The sequence below is a fragment of the Hyperolius riggenbachi genome, chromosome 4 (genome assembly GCF_040937935.1).
Source record: "Hyperolius riggenbachi isolate aHypRig1 chromosome 4, aHypRig1.pri, whole genome shotgun sequence".
Lineage (NCBI taxonomy): Eukaryota > Metazoa > Chordata > Amphibia > Anura > Hyperoliidae > Hyperolius > Hyperolius riggenbachi.
In genome coordinates, this window is record NC_090649.1 from 65,632,438 (window position 1) to 65,656,084 (window position 23,647).

Genomic DNA, 23,647 nt, shown 5'->3' on the forward strand with positions numbered 1-23,647 from the left:
TAAGCCCTGGAGCCCCCCCCCCCCCCTTATATAAGGCAGGCTGCGGCGGCCATTACACTCACTCGTGTGCCTGCTAGAGACAGACTAGGGACAGCTGCTGCAGACTTGTTCTTCTAGGGACAGATTAGTTAGGTTCTTGGCTGCTTAGCTTGCTCCTGGCTGATTATTATTGCTTTTATAGCACCCCTCAATAGCTCTTTTCAGAGCTCATCCTGTACTTTTTTTTTTCTATGTGTCAAACTGACACTTTTGTTGCATGCATAGCCTTGCTAATTGATAGTGTGTGTGCCACTGCCAGCAGCCCAGCACATTCAGTGACTACCTGTGTGTGTGACAGGGAGCTGCACATTGTACTGCCCAGTACTGCATATACCCAGTACCTGTTGTGTTTACTTAACCCACCTCATCACTGCATATACCTAGCTTTGTGTTGAGTGAACCCAGCTCACTGCATCTAACTACCTGTTGTGTTCAGTGAACCCACCTCACTGCATCTAAGTACCTTAACTGTTCAGTGAACCCAGCTCACTGCATCTTACTACCTGTTGTGTTCAGTGAACCCAGCTCACTGCATCTAAGTACCTTTACTGTTCAGTGAACCCAGCTCACTGCATCTTACTACCTGTTGTGTTCAGTGAACCCAGCTCACTGCATCTAAGTACCTTTACTGTTCAGTGAACCCACCTCACTGCATCTAAGTACCTTTATTGTTCAGTGAACCCACCTACCTGCATCTAAGTACCTTTACTGTACAGTGAACCCAGCTCACTGCATCTAAGTACCTTTACTGTTCAGTGAACCCAGCTCACTGCATCTAAGTACCTTTACTGTTCAGTGAACCCAGCTCACTGCATCTTACTGCCTGTTGTATTCAGTGAACCCACCTCACTGCATCTAAGTATCTTTACTGTTCAGTGAACCCAGCTCACTGCATCTTACTACCTGTTGTATTCAGTGAACCCAGCTCACTGCATCTAAGTACCTTTATTGTTCAGTGAACCCAGCTCACTGCATCTTACTACCTGTTGTGTTCAGTGAACCCAGCTCACTGCATCTAAGTACCTTTATTGTTCAGTGAACCCAGCTCACTGCATCTTACTACCTGTTGTGCTCAGTGAACCCAGCTCACTGCATCTAAGTACCTTTATTGTTCAGTGAACCCACCTCACTGCATCTAAGTACCTTTATTGTTCAGTGAACCCACCTCACTGCATCTAAGTACCTTTACTGTTCAGTGAACCCAGCTCACTGCATCTAACTACCTGTTGTGTTCAGTGAACCCAGCTCACTGCATCTACAGTGGAGGAAATAATTATTTGACCCCTCACTGATTTGTAAGTTTGTCCAATGACAAAGAAATGAAAAGTCTCAGAACAGTATCATTTCAATGGTAGGTTTATTTTAACAGTGGCAGAAAGCACATCAAAAGGAAAATCGAAAAAATAACCTTAAATAAAAGATAGCAACTGATTTGCATTTCATTGAGTGAAATAAGTTTTTGAACCCTTTAACAATAAAAGACTTAATACTTAGTGGAAAAACCCTTGTTTGCAAGCACAGAGGTCAAACGTTTCTTGTAATTGATGACCAAGTTTGCACACATTTTAGGAGGAATGTTGGTCCACTCCTCTTTGCAGATCATCTCTTAAACCCGTAAGGTTTCGAGGCTGTCTCTGTGCAACTCTGAGCTTGAGCTCCCTCCATAGGTTTTCTATTGGATTAAGGTCCGGAGACTGACTAGGCCACTCCATGACCTTAATGTGCTTCTTCTTGAACCACTCCTTTGTTGCCTTTGCTGTATGTTTTGGGTCATTGTCGTGCTGGAACACCCATCCACGACCCATTTTCAGTTTCCTGGCAGAGGGAAGGAGGTTGTTCAGGATTTCACGATACATGGCTCCGTCCATTTTCCCGTTAATGCGATTAAGTTGTCCTGTGCCCTTAGCAGAAAAACACCCCCAAAGCAAAATGTTTCCACCCCCATGCTTGACGGTGGGGACGGTGTTTTGGGGGTCATAGGCAGCATTTTTCTTCCTCCAAACACAGCGAGTTGAGTTAATGCCAAAGAGCTCTATTTTGGTCTCATCAGACCACAGCACCTTCTCCCAGTCACTCACAGAATCATTCAAGTGTTCATTGGCAAACTTCAGACGGGCCTGCACATGTGCCTTCTTGAGCAGGGGGACCTTGCGAGCCCTGCAGTATTTTAATCCATTGCGGTGTAATGTGTTTCCAATGGTTTTCTTGGTGACTGTGGTCCCTGCTAATTTGAGGTCATTCACTAACTCCTCCTGTGTAGTTCTAGGATGCTTTTTCACCTTTCTCAGAACCATTGACACCCCACGAGGTGAGATCTTGCGTGGAGCCCCAGAGCGAGGTCGATTGATGGTCATTTTGTGCTCCTTCCATTTTTGAACAATCGCACCAACAGTTGTCACCTTCTCTCCCAGCTTCTTGCTAATGGTTTTGTAGCCCATTCCAGCCTTGTGCAGGTCTACAATTTTGTCTCTGACATCCTTGGACAGCTCTTTGGTCTTTCCCATGTTGGAGAGTTTGGAGTCTGCTTGATTGATTGATTCTGTGCACAGGTGTCTTTTATACAGGTGACTAGTTAAGACAGGTGTCCTTAATGAGGGTGACTAATTGAGTAGAAGTGTCTAACTACTCTGTGGGAGCCAGAACTCTTAATGGTTGGTAGGGGTTCAAAAACTTATTTCACTCAATGAAATGCAAATCAGTTGCTATCTTTTATTTAAGGTTATTTTTTTTTATTTTCCTTTTGATGTGCTATCTGCCACTGTTAAAATAAACCTACCGTTGAAATGATACTGTTCTGAGACTTTTCATTTCTTTTTCATTGGACAAACTTACAAAATCAGTGAGGGGTCAAATAATTATTTCCTCCACTGTAAGTACCTTTATTGTTCAGTAAACCCAGCTCACTGCATCTTACTACCTGTTGTGTTCAGTGAACCCAGCTCACTGCATCTAAGTACATTTATTGTTCAGTGAACCCACCTCACTGCATCTAAGCACCTTTATTGTTCAGTGAACCCACCTCACTGCATCTAAGTACCTTTACTGTTCAGTGAACCTGTTGTGTTGAGTGAACCCAGCTCACTGCATATACCTAGCATCGCCCCGAGATGGACAAAATGGACAAACCAGGTAGAGGAAGAGGTAGAGGCAGACCCAGAGGAAGGCCACCAGGCACCGGCAGGTCTGTGTGAGGTGGTGTTGCTGTGATTTCGTGCGGACCTGATCCAAAATACAGTGCTCAGAAGAAGGCACGTGCCATCACTTCCCAAGATCAGGACGTGCTTGACTATTTAACACAGAACACCTCATCTCCCGCAGCCACCAGCGCTACAACAAGCACTGTGTGTTTTCACGTGTGTGTCTCAGATTAAGCCGTGGAAAGGCCAACTCTCACGTAGGGACAAGTGCCTTACGAAGGCACCTGGAGAGAAGGCACAAACAGCTATGGCAAGAACACCTGAGGAAAAGCAGCACCCCTCAAAAGACAAGCCACCCTCCTTCTCCTCTTCCTCCTTCAGGTGCATCATCTTCATCCACTTTCTCCCTTGCACCTTCACAGCCACCCTCCTCCACACCGCCTCTTCCCTTCAGCGGTTCCTTCTCCTATGCCCACAGCAGTACCCAGCTGTCCGTGAAGAAAGTATTTGAGCGTAAGAAGCAAATGTCTGCCAGTCACCCTCTTGCCTGGCGTCTGACAGCTGGCGTGGTGGAACTTTTAGCTCGCCAGCTATTACCATACAAGCTGGTGGAGTCGGAGGCTTTCCGTAAGTTTGTGGCCATTGGTACACCGCAGTGGAAGATACCAGGCCGCAATTATTTTTCACAAAAGGCCATACCCAAACTGTACCGTGCAGTTGAGAGGCAAGTGGTGTCATCTCTGGCACACAGCGTTGGGCCAAGGGTCCACCTGACCACGGATGCCTGGTCTGCCAAGCACGGGCAGGGCCACTACATTACATACACAGCCCATTGGGTCAACCTGGTGACCGATGGCAGCAAGCAGGGAGTACGTGGCTGCGCAGTGGACCGACTTGTCACACCTCCACGGCTTGCAGGCAGGCCTCCAGCCACCTCCTCTCCACCTGCTACCACCGCTTCGCTGTCGTCATCCTCCTCCTCCTCCTTGGCTGGTGCCACAATCTCCTCTCCAGCTACACAGCCCCAGCACCCCAGGGCCTATGCTGCATGCCAGGTACGACGGTGTCACGCAGTGTTAGACATGTCTTGCCTGAAAGCGGAGAGTCACACTGGAGCAGCTCTCCTGGCTGCTCTTAACAAACAGGTGGAGCAATGGCTGACCCCGCACAAGCTTGAGATCGGCAACGTGGTGTGTGACAACGGCAGCAATCTCATTGCTGCGTTGAATTTTGGAAAGCTGACACACATACCCTACATGGCACATGTGCTGAATCTGGTCGTGCAAAGATTTGTGTCCAAGTACCCAGGCTTAGAGGACGTCCTGAAGCAGGCCAGGAAGTTGTGTGGGAATTTCAGGCGCTCTTACAAGGCCATGGCACGCTTTGCGGACATTCAGCGTAGAAACAACTTGCCGGTGAGACGCCTGATTTTGCGATAGCCCGACTCGCTGGAATTCCAACTCTCACCTGCTAGACCAGGAGAAAGCCGTCACCCAGTACCTGTATCATTACAGTACAAGGACACAATCTGGGAGGATGGGGATGTTGTGGCCCAACAACTGGACACTGATTCAAAATGCATGCAGGGTTATGGAGCCCTTTGAGGAGGTGACCAAACTGGTGAGTCGCGATGAGGGCACCATCAGCGACTTGATCCCCTACGCCTACTTCCTGGAGCGTGCCGTGCGTAGAGTGGTGGATACAGCTGTGGAGGAGCGTGAACGAGAAGAGTTACGGCAGCAGGAGTCGTGGGAGCCATTTACACCCGAACCCGATGTTCCCACAACACCTGCGGCAGCACAGAGGGGGGAGGAGGAGGAGGAGGAAGAAGAGGAGTTGTGTGGGGAAGGAGAGGAGTCAGACTCTGATGATGGTGATGGTGAGGAAGGTGTTTCTGTGGAGAAGGAAGAGGCAGCGGAAGAAGAACAACCGCAGCAGCCGTCACAGGGGGCTTCTGTTGCTCCACGTTCCCGTGGTATTGTTCGTGGCTGGGGGAGGAAGAGGAGTTGCATCCCGTCACTGAGAAAGAGCAAGAGGAGATGGAGAGTACGTCTGCATCCAGCTTTGTGCAGATGTCCTCTTTCATGTTGTCCAGCCTGTTGAGGGACCCCCGCATCAAAAAACTCAAGGCGAATGACCTGTACTGGGTGGCCACGCTACTAGACCCTCGGTACAGGCACAAAGTGGCGGACCTGTTACCAACTCAACACAAGGCGGAAAGGATGCAGCACTTGCAGAACAAGCTGTCGATTATGCTTTACAATGCGTTTAAGGGTGATGTGGCTGCACAACGCAATCAAGGTACCACTGGCAGTAACCCTCCTCCTCCCAAGTCCACGCAGGCAAGGACAGGATGCTCCAGCGATCTCAGGGTGATGTGGGATATGCAGACGTTCTTTAGTCCAACTTCTCGCCATAGTCCTTCCGGATCCACCCTCCACCAATGCCTGGACCGGCAGGTAGCCGACTACCTGGCCTTGAGTGTGGATGTAGACACTGCGAAAAGCGACGATGAACCCTTGGACTACTGTTTGCGCAGGCTTGACCTTTGGCCAGAGCTGTCCCAATTTGCCATACAACTTCTCTCATGCCCTGCCGCAAGCGTCCTGTCAGAAAGGACCTTCAGTGCAGCTGGAGGCATAGTTACTGAGAAGAGAAGTCACCTAAGTCACGACAGTGTTCAGTACCTGACCTTTATCAAAATGAATATGGAATGGATCACGGAGGGCTACGACCGAAGACTAAGTCAGTCCCCACACACAGCATCTCTGCCTGCAGGCCGCTTGCCTTCTCCGCCACCACCAACAGGGTCCAGGACTCTAGGCGGATTCCTGAATTTTTAAGGCCGCTGCTTGCAGTTGCCGCTACACTAATTTTTCTGCGTGTACATGCCTGGCTAACAAAAAAACAAAAGGCATGTACATGTGCCCATCCCCCTTCATGATCATTACCTTGCGTATCACAATGAAGCAATGACCACCGGCTATTTGAGTGTCTTGGGTGGGGGTGGCACACAAAAGATAATAAGGTCGTTGCTTCATTGTGGTCAGACCAAGTTTGATCAGCTGGACAGTCACTGTTGTTCTATCATTGAGCTACCACAGCCCGGCGACCATATGGGCTTGAAAAACGCCACGGCCTACACTCTGGCCAATGGCCATGTTGCGCACCAGTCCAGCAAGGCCGTCACTAGGCAAACAGCTGTTTGCGGTGCGTTACACAGTGAGTTTGGTGTGTCAGTGTGAAGCAGAACTCTAATTACACTCCCTGATTGATGTATACCCATGCAAGATGTTTGAAAGCACTTTAGGCCTGCAATTTAGCATTCATTGTGATTTCTGCCCTTAAAACGCTGCTTTGCGACAAATCCAGATTTTTCTCCGGGACTTTGGGCATGTATCCCACTTCGCCATGCCCCCCTCCAGGTGTTAGACCCCTTGAAACATCTTTTCCATCACTTTTGTGGACAGCATAATTTTTTCTATTTTTCAAAGTTCGCCTCCCCATTAAAGTCTATTGCGGTTCGCGAACCGAAAATTGGAGGTTCGCGACATCTCTACTATGCACTGGAAGCCAGACAACAGGCAAATAGTTTAAATCTTATCTAAATTAAAAATCACCTACAGAGTTGCTAAAAATTGCTTTTGAAATAGATTAAAAAGCGATTTTGCAACGCTCCTATCATGTGCATTGGAGCGCGATTTTTCCAAAAATGCTGCAGGACCAAATTGCAATTGCGCATGTGGGTTCACCACCATTGACTTAGCATAATGGTATCTGGGATTGACAGCAATCCCAGAGTGCATCTGAAAGCACTCTAGTGGGCCCCTAGGCTCAATGTATGCCCTCTGACAAGTTCACTACACACTATAAATGTGAGCATGGACATAATCGTGCCTCATCTCCATTCATTTTGAATCCAAAAGGTGCCCATGCACTAAGATACTCTCCACAGTTACCCCCCTATTGCCTGAGGAAGCAGGTTCGACCAGCGAAACACGTCGCAACAAAGATAGGTAAATCCTAATAAAAATTGTGTTCTATACTGAAATAGACCTATGGTGTCATCTGTTGAGAGGTAAGTCCACCACTACCTCACGAATGCTCCAGCTCCCTTTGTCCTCATAGAGAAAAGTATGAAAAAGGATAACCTTAATTTGTCCATAAGTCGAAACACTGTGCCATCTCCCTGTACCTCCTGTGTCCTCTGTGTGCCTCCAGTATCTCCCTCTGTGTCACCTCTGTTCCCCTGTGCCTCTAGCGTCCCCCTCTGTGTCACCTCTGTTCCCCTGTGCCTCCAGTATCCCCCTCTGTGTCACCTCTGTTCCCCTGTGCCTCTAGCGTCCCCCTCTGTGTCACCTCTGTTCCCCTGTGCCTTCAGCGTCCCCCTCTGTGTCACCTATGTTCCCCTGTGCCTCCAGTATCCCCCTCTGTGTCACCTCTGTTCCCCTGTGCTTCTAGCGTCCTCCTCTGTGTCACCTCTGTTACTCTGTGCCTCTAGCGTCCCCCTCTGTGTCACCTCTGGTTCCCTGTGCCTCCAGTATACCCCTCTGTGTCACCTCTGATCCCCTGTGCCTCCAGTACCCCCCTCTGTGTCACCTCTGTTCCCCTGTGCCTCTAGCGTCCCCCTCTGTGTCACCTCTGTTCCCCTGTGCCTCCAGTATCCCCCTCTGTGTAACCTCTGATCCCCTGTGCCTCCAGTATCCCCTCTGTGTCACCTTTGTTCCCCTGTGCCTTCAGCATCCCCCTCTGTGTCACCTCTGTTCCCCTAAGCCTTCAGTGTCCCCCTCTGTGTCACCTCTGTTCCCCTGTGCCTTCAGCGTCCCCCTCTGTGTCACCTCTGTTCCCATGTGCCTTCAGCGTCCCCCTCTGTGTTACCTCTGTTCCCCTGTGCCTCCAGTATCCCCCTCTGTGTCACCTCTGTTCCCCTGTGCCTCCAGTATCCCCCTCTGTGTCACCTCTGTTCCCCTGTGCCTCTAGCGTCCGCCTCTGTGTCACCTCTGTGCCTCTAGCGTCCCCCTCTGTGTCACCTCTGTTCCCCTGTGCCTCCAGTATCCCCCTCTGTGTAACCTCTGATCCCCTGTGCCTCCAGTATCCCTCTCTGTGTCACCTCTGTTCCCCTGTGCCTTCAGCGTCCCCCTCTGTGTCACCTCTGTTCCCCTGTGCCTTCAGCGTCCCCCTCTGTGTCACCTCTGTTCCCATGTGCCTTCAGCGTCCCCCTCTGTGTCACCTCTGTTCCCCTGTGCCTCCAGTATCCCCCTCTGTGTAACCTCTGATCCCCTGTGCCTCCAGTATCCCTCTCTGTGTCACCTCTGTTCCCCTGTGCCTTCAGCGTCCCCCTCTGTGTCACCTCTGTTCCCCTGTGCCTTCAGCGTCCCCCTCTGTGTCACCTCTGTTCCCATGTGCCTTCAGCGTCCCCCTCTGTGTTACCTCTGTTCCCCTGTGCCTCCAGTATCCCCCTCTGTGTCACCTCTGTTCCCCTGTGCCTCCAGTATCCCCCTCTGTGTCACCTCTGTTCCCCTGTGCCTCTAGCGTCCGCCTCTGTGTCACCTCTGTGCCTCTAGCGTCCCCCTCTGTGTCACCTCTGTTCCCCTGTGCCTCCAGTATCCCCCTCTGTGTAACCTCTGATCCCCTGTGCCTCCAGTATCCCTCTCTGTGTCACCTCTGTTCCCCTGTGCCTTCAGCGTCCCCCTCTGTGTCACCTCTGTTCCCCTGTGCCTTCAGCGTCCCCCTCTGTGCCACCTCTGTTCCCATGTGCCTTCAGCGTCCCCCTCTGTGTCACCTCTGTTCCCCTGTGCCTCCAGTATCCCCCTCTGTGTAACCTCTGATCCCCTGTGCCTCCAGTATCCCTCTCTGTGTCACCTCTGTTCCCCTGTGCCTCTAGCGTCCCCCTCTGTGTCACCTCTGTTCCCCTGTGCCCTCAGCATCCCCCTCTGTGTCACCTCTGTTTTCCTGTGCCTTCAGTGTCCCTCTCTGTGCTACCTCTGGCACTTCACCCACCACTGTATCACCCAGGCTAAATTCTGTACTGCAAATTTGGAGATAATACTGTCTCATTAAATTGGCTGACTGGCTTCGCTTTTCAGACCAGATGAAATGCAGGTGCTGCTTGGTGAGTTGCCATTGCCATTGGGATCACAAATGGTAGCAGTGCTCCCCCCACCCTCCCCCCCCTTATATTATTCACTTTTGTTTGTATCTTTCAGCATTCCATAGGCTATGCAGCTCAGGGGTTGCATATTAGTGGTAGGTGGGGACCTGGAGAGTGGCTGCATGTGCTGCCCCTGCTACTACCTTAATATGTGGAATTGAGGGTCACCTTGTAGTGTAGGGGAGATGGTGTAATTCAGTTCAGCCCATGCTAAATTCGGTACTGCAGATTTGGACACATTACTTTGTCTTTAAATTGACTGACTGTCTTCAACTCGGCAGACCAGATAAATAGCAGGTGCTGCTTGGTGAATCGGCATTGTCTTTCTATGAGTTTTTGCATTTAAATCAGGGTAAGGAAATATTTTACAATGTGCAAACACCAACTAAATAATGTATAAAGTAATACTGTAAAAACAAATACAAAAACAAAAACAACATTTTTTTAGCAATTACTTTATTTTCAATAAAGTTTCCCTTTAATCCTTGCATTTAAAGTGTACCTTAGATGAGTATAAAAGAAGAATTTACTTACCTGGGGCTTCTTCTAGCCCCATGTACTCAGTGGGTGCTCCCTCACTGTCCTCTTGGGAGTCTTCATTCTTCTCCGTTAGGAAGGATTGAGTCAAGCTAGTTGGGTTGGGTGAGGGAGCCCAATCCAGTCTGAAGGGTGAGGTAGCCCAAGTACATGGAGCGAGAGGAAGCCCCGGGTAAGTATCATTTCTTCTTTTATACTCACCTCAGGTTTCCTTTAAAAGACCAGATATGCAAATGCATACAAAGTCCATAAATCTGATAAAATGGGTAATCTAAGCTCTAAGTTTGCATATACACAGAGATCTAACTAGGCAAATGGGAATGAGGTGGTTCCACACCTTAAAAACAAAGCAAAGGAACAATGGGAGCCCAAATGACGCAATATGTCACCGGTATAAAGAAGAGCAAAGGAGTGGTACTCACAAAGGATGGGTTTCAGCAAGGGCAACCAACTACAACAGGCAGGTGGAGATTCATAAGCCCGTCTCCAGTCATGTGTTTCCCAGACATTCTGGGTGTCGTCACTCTCTGTCAAAAAGTATGATCCCAACTAAGACTAGGCCACAGGAGAATTAAGTCCCTCCACATGGAGGGGTAGGATGCACAAAGGGGTAAGAGGCACCAAAATGGGTAAAACAACTTGGTTAAAAATAATGAAAATGAAATGAGCGAGGTAGCTTACCTCTGAGACAACACTGGAATAATACGACTACAAGTCATGTATTATTATATTAATATTAGGGGTGGGACGACGAATCCAAAAATCCCTCAAATCCTGGGAAATATTCAGGATTCATGGATTCAAATCCCAATGGAATTTAGCAGAACTCGAAACTGTCGAATCCCCCGCTGACCGTGACAATGCATTCCACCCACGCCTCACATCATCAAAGGTGCGACATTGTGCCTGCGCACTGCTGCAAAGTTACTCATGCTGCACCACCTATGTGTAGTCCCAGACATCCCCACACAAGATGCTGATGCTGCGCCACCATACAGGAACTCCCGACAGTGGACCGGAGGAGTGAAGATGAGTGGACCAGAGGAGTGGAGAGTGGACCAGAGGTGTGGACAGCAGACCCTACTCGTCCTGGATGCAGGTAAAGTATATTCCTATACTGGGGGCACCTATACTAAGCTACAGGATGCATATGAATTGGCCGCCGGGAGACTTGGGCGCAGGATATAGCCGGTATATGGCTTATCTGCTGCACAAGTTCCCAGCGGCGTTAAATACTATTACCCTTCTAGGTCCAAGTGGATAGTGGGGAATAACGTAATTCGGCTACCAGCTATTGCTGGAAGCCGAGTTACAGTGTTTTAAGAGCAACATCAGCACCGTCTTCTGACGGCGACGAAGTTACTGACTGTGCACCGCTATAGCTGTAATTCCTATTATGACCTATGGTGGCGCCGGCTGTGCCCAAATCTGCTGCGCTGTAATCACAGTGCTCGTAGCTATGCATACTGGGGGGCACGTATACTTAGCTACCTATACTGGGGGAACCTATACTTAGCAGGCATGGGCTTCCGAATTCCGCGGAAGCTAAAATTCCGAAATTCCGCCGGAATTGGGGTTTCCGCATGGTTCCGCGGAATTCGGAATTTGCAATCCGGAATTCGGAATTCCGGCAAAATTGGAATCGGAATGAATTGGCCAATCAGGAGATGCGGAATGAGTTGACCAATCATAATCAGCGGAAAGTTACCGCGCTAAAATAACGGTTTCAACATTTTTTTTTATCCAAATTTACAAAATACAAATCAACTTTATTAACAATAGATATTTCAAATGAGCGATTGAGTATTTCCTCCTAAATTTACGGAAATTCGTTTAAAAATTACAGAAGTCCGTTTAAAAATACGGAAAGTGCACGTGGCGGAATACCGCGGAATTCCGCGGAATGTAGCGGAATTCCACCGGAATGTAGCGGAAGCGGAATTTCGGTAGTGGCGGTATGCGGAATTACCGCGGAATCGGAAATTGGCTCTTCCGACCATGCCTGATACTTAGCTACCTATACTAGGGGCACCTATGCTTTGCTACCTATGCTAGAGGGCACCTATACTTAGCAATGTATACCGGGGGCACGTATTCTTAGCTACCTGTACTAGGGGAAGCTATACTTAGCTACCTATACTGGGTGCACCTATGCCTGGCTGCCTATACAGGGGGCACCTATAGCTGCCTACACTGGGTGCACCTATGCCTGGCTACCTATACAGGGGTACATATACTTAGCTACCTGTACTGGGGGCACCTATAATTGGATACCTATAATGATGGCACCTATGCTTGGCTACCTATACAGGGGGAACCTATACTTAGCTACCTATACTGGGGGAACCTATACTTAGCTACCTATACTGGGGGCACCTATGCCTGGTTACCTATACTGGGGGCACCTATGCCTGGCTACCTATACTGGATGCACCTATACCAGAACCTACCTATACTGGGGGCACCTATGCTTTGCTACCTATACAGGGGGCAACTATACCTGGATACCTATACTCGAGGCATCTATGCCTTGCTACCTATTTTGCAGGCAACTATAACACGGATCACACAATTCATATGTACAGGATTCATGAAATCCGAGATTCGAAAGGTTGGAGGCACCTGAAAGTCTTTTTTAAATTCGGATTCATGGAAATTGTGGATTTGTCCCATATCTTTTTAATATAATCAAATAATTTGTGTTGCATTTTTCAAGTGTCACCTTAGAGGTAAACCACCTCTCTTATTTCATTTTTATCTGTTTTTAACACAGTTTTATATCCATTTGGGTGCCTCTTACCCCATTGTGTATCTAACTAGGCATTAGAAAGCTGTGAATACGTAAAACCTGTGATTCAGAAGGTTGATTAGATGAAGGCTCTATTCATTCTAGTTGCGTGCTACAGCACACATACTGTGTGGTAAGGGGACAGTGGTAAACCCTGTTGAAGGGGTGATGTCCACCTCAGCACCGGGAGGGGCGTGGAAGGTGAAGTTCTGCAGCAATGATGTAAAAAACAGGAAAAGTTCCATCCTTGCCAAGTTCTCTCCAACACAGCTTCTCTTGCCTGAGAAAATAGAATACAATAGCCCATCATTGATTAGTGGGGATGCCACAGCTTAAAAAACCATCTCTAGATCCCACCGCACTTGCCAACTACCGCCATGTGTCACTTTTCCCATTCGGATCCAATTATTTACTTGAATGCCATTTATGGGCTGAACTAAGCCATTATTTATCTGCTAACTCCCTGCAGTCTGGCTTTCCCTCTAACCAGTGCACAGAAACAGCCCTCGCTAAAGTTGCCAATGCTTTTCATATTGCTAAATCTAAAGGCCATTATTCCATCCAACTCATCCTTCTCGATCTGTCATCAGCATTTGATACTGATGACCACACCTTACTCCTTACAGGTTGTTTAGTGTATAGGTATAAAAGGCCTCGCTTTCTCCTGGATATTATGAATCAAGGAACATGCGCTAATATATGCTATTTTCTTTTATTCTAAATATACTTTTTCCATAAAATGACAATAAAACAATATAAAATTCCTATAATCACCCTTACTAATTATGCATTATACACACTCTCATTCATACCATCCACATTCAAGAAATTCTCCAGATCTCGGAAAATTAACTAAAAAAAGGATGAAGCAAATCCCAAATCTTGTGCAAAACTTTCAGATCCACAGTCAATATTGTGATCAGAAGAAAAGGGGATTAATTATCCAATATGCATAAAATAGATTGCAATCAATTGTGGGCGTAATCTAGGTTGCAAGACTCCCAACCGTTAAGTCTGTTACTGTGGGACCCGTCTTGTTAGTATACAACGGGTTTGGTGTAAGTCTTTTATACTTCTTCAAATAATAATTAGGTACATTGTCTCATCAAGGGATACCTTTAAACAGTCTGGTGTCACTCCGTTTGTACAGCTGCGTATACAGCTAAAAGACTTCTGAGCTCTGGCTCTCCGTGTAGCTGTTCTGCGGTATCCGGGGGCATACGTCACTTCCTACTGCTAGTTCCAGGACGACGCTCGCTCTTCCGGATCTCACCGCTATCAGCTGCTTCTCGGTGACGTCACCTTAAAGATAGAGGAGCTTGTGTATATGTGATTGGCCGCTGAGCGCTTTCACAGCCTTCCACACTCCTGAATCCTTCATAAAACGGAGAATATAATCTTATTTACACCTCAACGCGTTTCTGCTAATAAACGTTAGCCTTCTTCAGGAGGAACAGTCTCATTTCACCAGAGTCGTCTGTTATACTGGTTGTCCTGACCATAAAGCCGCCCATATATAGGATTCTCTCCTCCCACAATCCAAGCATTGTGGGTATATGCAAATTAATCTCTCTACCTGTTTTAACCTCTTCCATACCCTCATTCAATCCATCCTATATTCACATACATGTGAGCAGCAATTGCAAGGGTTAATTGTTAAAAACATATTATTTAAAAAAATGCAAAAGTTTCCATCTCGCTATTTAACCCTTTAGGGATTAATGTATCCAATTGGAAGATCCACTTAGACTCATTCCTAGACATTTTCTTAATAAAATCACCCCCTCTTAAGCTTTTCTTTATCACTTCCAGACCAAAAAAGATGGTACCTCTTAGGGTTCCCCCATGTTTCTCTTTATAATGGTTAGAGAGTGGGTGTTTTTCAATTTTCTTTATGATGTTCTTAAAATGTTCACCAATACGTGTATGTAGTGCCCGTTTGGTTCTACCTACATACAATTTACAGCATGGACACTGTATACAATATATGACCCCACTGGTATTACAGGTAATAGAGTCTTTAATTTTATAGCACACCCCACCTGCTGTTGTCACTTCCATAATTCTACCAGGGTTGTGTGTCGCCTTACAGCCAACACACAAACCACATCTGATGAATCCATTTTTCCTTTTCGATTCTGTTACATCTCTTTTACTTTCATTTGCAGCTGTAGCTATTGATAGCCCAATATTTGGAGCCTTTCTGAAAATTAGTCTAGGGATTTCTGGCAATAAGTCACCCAAGATTTTATCCTCTTTTAATACCCTTTTAATACCCTCCAATGTTTTTTCACAATACCTGTTTTTAACAATTAACCCTTGCAATTGCTGCTCACATGTATGTGAATATAGGATGGATTGAATGAGGGTATGGAAGAGGTTAAAACAGGTAGAGAGATTAATTTGCATATACCCACAATGCTTGGATTGTGGGAGGAGAGAATCCTATATATGGGCGGCTTTATGGTCAGGACAACCAGTATAACAGACGACTCCGGTGAAATGAGACTGTTCCTCCTGAAGAAGGCTAACGTTTATTAGCAGAAACGCGTTGAGGTGTAAATAAGATTATATTCTCCGTTTTATGAAGGATTCAGGAGTGTGGAAGGCTGTGAAAGCGCTCAGCGGCCAATCACATATACACACAAGCTCCTCTATCTTTAAAGTGACGTCACCGAGAAGCAGCTGATAGCGGTGAGATCCGGAAGAGCGAGCGTCGTCCTGGAACTAGCAGTAGGAAGTGACGTATGCCCCCGGATACTGCAGAACAGCTACACGGAGAGCCAGAGCTCAGAAGTCTTTTAGCTGTATACGCAGCTGTACAAACGGAGTGACACCAGACTGTTTAAAGGTATCCCTTGATGAGACAATGTACCTAATTATTATTTGAAGAAGTATAAAAGACTTACACCAAACCCGTTGTATACTAACAAGACGGGTCCCACAGTAACAGACTTAACGGTTGGGAGTCTTGCAACCTAGATTACGCCCACAATTGATTGCAATCTATTTTATGCATATTGGATAATTAATCCCCTTTTCTTCTGATCACAATATTGACTGTGGATCTGAAAGTTTTGCACAAGATTTGGGATTTGCTTCATCCTTTTTTTAGTTAATTTTCCGAGATCTGGAGAATTTCTTGAATGTGGATGGTATGAATGAGAGTGTGTATAATGCATAATTAGTAAGGGTGATTACAGGAATTTTATACTGTTTTATTGTCATTTTATGGAAAAAGTATATTTAGAATAAAAGAAAATAGCATATATTAGCGCATGTTCCTTGATTCATAATTTTCTGTATTTTATTTTAGGGGTTTTGGGAACCCCCTGTTTGGAACCTGCAGCTTAGTTAACCCCTAAAGCGCCGCTTCATTTACATTCTCCTGGATATTGTCCTATCTCTCTGGAAGGTCTTTCACAGTCTTTTACTCAGATCAAATCTCATGTCCCCAATGTTTAACCTGCGGGAGGTACCTCAAGGCTCTGTCCTTTGCCCCCTTCTCTTTTCCATCTACATGCATGGTCTTTTTAATATTATTATTATTTTTATTATTGTTATTATTATTTGATTCATAGAGCACCAGCATCTTTTGTGATGCTGTACAACAGCATACAGGGTATAACAATACAAAATAATATAACAGTTAATACAAGACAAGAGTGGATTACAGCTGATGCAATTAACACATTAACAAATGAACTACATATTTTCACATAGCGGTGGGAGGTATGTACACACGTTACACAGCATTGTGAGACAAAAGGGGAATCAACTCATTTGGGTTCCAATACATCTTATATGTGGCCGATATTGAACTGTACCTCTCAGCCCCAGACCTTAACTCCCTTCTCACAATTGTTCATGACTGCTTGTTTGCTATCAGGGGTGCTCGGATACCCCTTTTCAAAATCTGAATTTATCCGGATCCGGATACCCAGATATCCGGATCCGAATCGGATATCCGAATCCGAACGTTTTGTTTTCCGAGTAAACTCGGATATCCAAACCCAATATCCATCCGGATTCGAATATCCGGATAGAAAACCGGAAGTGACCTGAAAATGGCTTAAAATGCTTCCAAAAGTCTCTTCAAATGGTCAAAATCTCTCTCTCTCTTAAAAAAATATCCGAATTGCTATTCAAAGTTCGGATAGTGGAAAAAGTTTGGATTATCTGGGTAGTTCGGATATCCGGAATCCGGATAAGCACCACTGTTTGCTATATCCATTCCCTTTTCATGACTTTTCGCCTCTTAAAACTTAATATGGGGTAATATTTGACTCCTCTCTCCCTTTTATTCCTCACATTCACTCCCTAACCAGCTCCTGTCATCTCCAATAGGGATGGTCGGAAGTGCAGATTTTGCAGAAATGCGGATTACCGATTCAGCAAATTTTGTATAATTTTCTCATTTCTGAGTAGTGGTTATTTGGTCATTTATTGCATTCTCTAATTGTCCAAATACTTCTGAATTGACTCTACATTCTCTGATTGGTTCATTGCGTCTGAGTTCAGTGATTGGACTAAAATTACCAAATTGTGGTAAAGCAGTATTTCTGCAGAAATCCGATTTTCAAGTTCCGTTTTCCAATTTCCGATTCGGAAATGCAGCAATTTCAATTCTGCAAAATCCGAATGGGCATCCCTAATCTCCAACTCAAAAACATATCTGATATCTCACTTCCGACCTCTTTCTCACTCAGAACACAACTAAAATGTTAATGCACACTCTTATAATATCTTGTCTAAACTATTGTAACATACCTCTTTGTGGACTACCAACTAACAGACTGGCATTACTCCAATCTGTACTGAACTTTGCTGCTTGTCTCATTTATCTTTCTTCTCGCTCTTCCTTTGCTGCCCCTCCCTGTCAAGCTCTTCATTGGCTACCAATTAATTGGAGGATACAGTTCAAACTCTTAGCTCAAACCTACAAGCCTCTCCAAAATCTCTCTTTTTTGTACTCCTCACTAGTTTCCAGATACCAACCCGACACGCAAACTCAGATCTGAACATGACCTTTTTTTGTCCTACACTAGAATCACCTCCTCCCCTTCATGTATACAAGGTTTTGCACGTGCTTCACCCCTCCTCTTGAATCCCCTGCTACAACTCATCTGTCCCTCACCAACATTTGATATCTTGAAACATGCATTCAAAACTCACTGCTTTCCTCTGGACAAGCTGTGCTCTTATTAGACACGCCTATTAAAACGCACTGTCTCCAGGTATGAATTAGTGTTGGGCGAACATCTAGATGTTCGGGTTCGGGCCGAACAGGCCGAACATGGCCGCGATGTTCGGGTGTTCGACCCGAACTCCGAACATAATGGAAGTCAATGGGGACCCGAACTTTTGTGGTTTGTAAAGCCTCCTTACATGCTACATACCCCAAATTTACAGGGTATTTGCACCTTGGGAGTGGGTACAAGAGGAAAAAAAAATTAGCAAAAAGAGCTTATAGTTTTTGAGAAAATCGATTTTAAAGTTTCAAAGGGAAAACTGTCTTTTAAATGCGGGAAATGTCTGTTTTCTTTGCACAGGTAACATGTTTTTTGTCGGCATGCAGTCATAAATGTAATACATATAAGAGGTTCCAGGAAAAGGGAACAGTAACGCTAACCCAGCAGCAGCACACGTGATGGAACAGGAGGAGGCGCAGGAGGAGAAGGCCACGCTTTGTGAGACACAACAACCCCGGCCTTGCATGAGGGCAAGAAGCGTGCGGATAGCATGCTTTGTACCGCCATGCAGTCATAAATGTAATAAAGATAAGAGGTTCCATAAACAGGGACCGGCAACGCTAACCCAGCAGCAGCAGCAGCAGCACACGTGATGGAACAGGAGGAGGCGCAGGAGGAGAAGGCCACGCTTTGTGAGACACAACAACCCAGGCCTTGCATGAGGACAAAAAGCGTGCGGATAGCATGCTTTTTACCGCCATGCAGTCATAAATGTAATAAAGATAAGTGGTTCAATAAACAGGGACCACGCGGCAACGCTAACCCAGCAGCAGCAGACGTGATGGAACAGGAGGAGGCGCAGGAGGAGAAGGCCACGCTTTGTGAGACACAACAACCCAGGCCTTGCATGAGGGCAAGAAGCGTGCGGATAGCATGCTTTGTACCGCCATGCAGTCATAAATGTAATAAAGATAAGTGGTTCAATAAACAGGGACCACGTGGCAACGCTAACCCAGCAGCAGCAGACGTGATGGAACAGGAGGAGGCGCAGGAGGAGAAGGCCACGCTTTGTGAGACACAACAACCCAGGCCTTGCATGAGGGCAAGAAGCGTGCGGATAGCATGCTTTGTACCGCCATGCAGTCATAAATGTAATAAAGATAAGTGGTTCAATAAACAGGGACCACGCGGCAACGCTAACCCAGCAGCAGCAGACGTGATGGAACAGGAGGAGGCGCAGGAGGAGAAGGCCACGCTTTGTGAGACACAACAACCCAGGCCTTGCATGAGGGCAAGAAGCGTGCGGATAGCATGCTTTGTACCGCCATGCAGTCATAAATGTAATAAAGATAAGTGGTTCAATAAACAGGGACCACGCGGCAACGCTAACCCAGCAGCAGCAGACGTGATGGAACAGGAGCAGGCGCAGGAGGAGAAGGCCACGGTTTTTGAGACACAACAACCCAGGCCTTGCATGAGGACAAAAAGCGTGCGGATATAGCAGCAATGCTTTTTGCCGCCATGCAGTCATAAATGTAATACAGATGAGAGGTTCAATAAACAGGGACCGGAAACGCTACACCATCCCAGATGTTCATTGGTCATGTTACTTGGTTGGGGTCCTGGAGTGTTGCGTAGTCATTTCCAATCCAGGATTGATTCATTTTAATTTGAGTCAGACGGTCTGCATTTTCTGTAGAGAGGCGGATACGCCGATCTGTGACGATGCCTCCGGCAGCACTGAAACAGCGTTCCGACATAACGCTGGCTGCCGGGCAAGCCAGCACCTCTATTGCGTACATTGCCAGTTCGTGCCAGGTGTCTAGCTTCGATACCCAATAGTTGAAGGGTGCAGATGGATTGTTCGACACAGCTACGTCATCTGACATGTAGTCCTTGACCATCTTCTCCAGGCGATCGGTGTTGGAGGTGGATCTGCACGCTTGCTGTTCAGTGGGCTGCTGCTGCATGGGTGTCAGAAAATGTTCCCACTCCAAGGACACTGCCGATACCGTTCCCTTTTGGGTACTAGCTGCGGCTTACGTTGTTTGCTGCCCTCCTGGTCGTCCTGGGTTTGCGGAAGTCAGTCTGTCTGCGTACAACTGGCTAGAGGAGGGGGAGGATGTCAATCTCCTCTCTAAAGTCTCCACAAGGGCCTGCTGGTATTCTTCCATTTTGACCTGTCTGACTCTTTCTTCAAGCAGTTTTGGAACATTGTGTTTGTACCGTGGATCCAGAAGGGTATAAACCCAGTAATTGGTGTTGTCCAGAATGCGCACAATGCGTGGGTCACGTTCAATGCAGTCTAGCATGAATTGAGCCATGTGTGCCAGAGTCCTACCAGAATCCTCATCATCCTCTTGTGAGCGTTGTGATAGTTGTTGTGATGCATCATAGTCGTCACCTTCCTCCTGGTCTGCTTCTGCTGACCATTCGCGCTGAATTGTGGAAGTCCAACGTGCACCGCTCTGGCCCTCGTCAGTGGTGGCATGAAATTCCTGCTCCAACTCCAGCTGTTCCTCCTCCTCTTCTTCGTCATAGCTGCTGGGGCCAGCGTTCCCTGAGGCGGATGGCCTGATGTTGGTACCATCACGCTGATCGTTTTCTCCTTCAGATTCCCCCAGTTGCATCATGACAGCTGTTTCCTTGATTTTTAACATCGACCTCTTCAGTAAACACAGCAGTGGTATGGTAATGCTGACTGAAGAGTTGTCACTGCTCACAAGCAACGTGGATTGCTCAAAATTTTGGAGGACTTGGCAGAGGTCCAACATGTTGTCCCAATCGGATCCACAGAAGCTTGGCAGCTGGCCGGATGCGCCTCGGTACTGCGCCGTCATGTACTGGACCACTGCACTCTTCTGCTCGCAAAAGCGGGCTAGCATGTGCAGCGTAGAATTCCAGCGCGTAGGGACATCACACAGCAAGCGATGGTGGGGGAGATTGAAGCGCTCCTGCATCTTGGCGAGTGCCCCCGAAGCAGTACTGGAATTTCTACAATGTTTGGCCACTCGACGCACCTTCAACAGAAGATCGGCCACGCCTGGATATGTCCTCAGGAACCGCTGAACTACTAGGTTCATCACGTGCGCCAGGCAAGGGATGTGTGTCAGCTTAGCCAACCTTAAAGCGCGAATGAGATTACTCCCATTATCACACACAACCATGCCCGGTTTCAGGTCCAGCGGTGCCAGCCACAAATCCGTCTGTTCCTTTATTCCCCTCCAAATTTCCTCCCCTGTGTGCTGCTTATCCCCAAGGCAGATTAGCTTCAGCAACGCTTGCTGACGCATGCCAACAGCTGTGCTGCACTGCTTCCACGATCCTACTGCTGCTGGGTTAGCGTTTCCGGATGAGGTACAGCTTTGAGATGCGTTGGAGGAGGAGTCAGAGAGGTAGGTGCTGCTGTTGTTATCCAGTGGGAGGGACGGCGGTGCAGCTGTTTGTGGCGTGGGCAACACCCGTGCCGTAGCAGGTGAGGAATCGCTGCCAGGCTCCACAAGGTTCACCCAGTGCGCGGTAAGGGAGATGTATCGACCCTGGCCGAACGCACTCGTCCAGGTGTCAGTGGTGAGGTGAACCTTGCAGGCAACGGCATTCTTCAAGCTTCGGGTTATTTTGCTGACCACGTGCTCATGCAACTCAGGCACTGCAGAGCGCGCAAAGTGGTAGCGGCTGGGAACCACGTAACGTGGGATGGCCACTGACATCATGCCCTTGAAGCGGTTTGTCTCCACCACTCGATATGGCAGCATTTCGCAGGCCAGAAGCTTGGCTATGCTGGCTGTTACTGCCACGGCCCGGGGGTCATTTGCTGGCAATTTCCTCTTGCGCTCAAACATCTCCGACACAGACAACTGAACCGTAGCGCTGCACACGGAAGGGCTGTTGGTTGTTGTGTTTGATGAACACTGGGAGACCTCAAGAGCACTACTCCGGAAAGTGACAGTGTCAGCGTCGTCTGATGTTTGTGAATGTTGTGAACCACGCAATGGCTGGGCTACTGCTGCTGCTGAGGCGGGTCTGGTGAACCCAAGGGAGGCAGTGTTGTTGCTGGTACCCTGTCCTGACGCGTTTGCCCACAGAGTGGGATGTTTGGATAGCATGTGACGGCTCATGCTGGTGGTGGAGAGGTTGTTAATACTTTTCCCCCTGCTCAGGCGGGTCTTGCACACCTTGCAAATCGCCATGGTAACATCCTCAGTGCAGTCTTCAAAGAAAGCTCAGACTTTGGAGCACCTGCCTCCTTGCTGGCGATTTCTGTTTGCTCCTCTTTTGCCTCTCACTTGAACTTCCACGCTTGTGGTGCCTGAAATTGCACGCCGCCTACCTTGTGGCACAAGGCGAACTCGTGCAGCAGTGGGTTCTTCAACAGACTCATCTGTGCTGCTGCTACGACGGCGATGTTCTCGTTCACAAACAAAATCTGGGTCTCTGTCCACATTGTCCATACCCTCCTCTTCCATCTCCTCAAACTCGTCATATGTCATTGTGGGCCGCCGCCGTGGAGTAGAGCTCCCCACAACAACCTCTGCGCAGCACACTCCAACGTCGTCTTCCAGATCTTGTCGGCCGACCTCCTGCAATTGCAACCCCTCCTGCCCAAATTGCTCCGGGATTTGGGTTTCCGAGTCCTCCTCGGACTCGCCTTGTATTTCAGTGCGCGGTGCATTTCCCACAGTTAACGGTTGTGAATCCAGGCACAACATTTCTGGCTGTTCCTCCATTGACCTTTGAAAGGTGGAAGTTTGTTGGGCTGGGAATAGCTCCTGCGAATACCCCATTGTGTCCTGAGGTAATTCATCGGACTGGTTATCTGGCAGTTGTGTGCGTGGTGTCGCTGCCGGTTGTGTCAGCTTTGTGCCCACTGGCTCCTTGTAACTGGCTGAGGACTCGGACCTCGTGCGTGATGTGCTGGTGCTGCTTAACCCACTGCTGGACGCTTGAGAGTTCATCCAAGTAATTATCTGGTCCTGTTCTTTTGGATTTGTGAGGGTTGTTGTCCTGGACAACATGGGCGGTATTGAGTGGGTTTTCTTGGGTGCTCTCCTGTGGCCTGTATGTGAACCGTCAGGGGAAACACCTCTTCCCTTGCCCCTCCCTCTTTCACCGGATTTCTTCCTCATTTCACTTATCCTTACAGTACACGCTGACTGGCAGCAGTACAGTGGCAGTACAGAAATGCTATACAGTACCACTATTCCCAGCAGCGACACAGAGCACAATGCTATACAGTGACGGGTGAGCGGTGTACCACTATTCCCAGCAGCGACACAGAGCACAATGCTATACAGTGGCGGGTGAGCGGTGTACTACTATTCCCAGCAGACACAGAACAGTAAACAGAATGCTATATAGTGTGGCTGAGCGAGCGGTGTACCACTATTCCCAGCAGACACAGAACAGTAAACAGAATGCTATATAGTGTGGCTGAGCGAGCGGTGTACCACTATTCCCAGCAGACACAGAACAGTAAACAGAATGCTATATAGTGTGGCTGAGCGAGCGGTGTACCACTATTCCCAGCAGACACAGAACAGTGAACAGAATGCTATATAATGTGGCTGAGCGAGGTACACAGAGTGGCAGTAAACAGAATGCTATATAGTGTGGCTGAGCGAGTGGTGTACCACTATTCCCAGCAGACACAGAACAGTAAACAGAATGCTATATAGTGTGGCTGAGCGAGCGGTGTACCACTATTCCCAGCAGACACAGAACAGTGAACAGAATGCTATATAATGTGGCTGAGCGAGGTACACAGAGTGGCAGTAAACAGAATGCTATATAGTGTGGCTGAGCG

At 47.6% G+C, this 23,647-nt stretch overlaps 1 protein-coding gene across 3 annotated transcripts in view; it reads right to left on the reverse strand.

Annotated features, from left to right (window-relative positions):
• LOC137571258 (cytochrome P450 2G1-like) overlaps positions 1 to 23,647 on the reverse strand; it is a 179,754-nt gene that overhangs the window by 38,814 nt on the left and 117,293 nt on the right. For 2 of the 3 annotated variants that reach the window (XM_068280134.1, XM_068280135.1), the window contains one exon: positions 12,640 to 12,932. The exons of the other annotated variant lie outside the window; for it this stretch is intronic. In XM_068280134.1, the coding sequence (XP_068136235.1) occupies positions 12,754 to 12,932 (179 nt within the window). In that variant the 3' untranslated portion in view covers positions 12,640 to 12,753. Of the gene's footprint in view, positions 1 to 12,639; positions 12,933 to 23,647 lie in introns of those variants that run through there. 3 annotated transcript variants of the gene reach the window in all.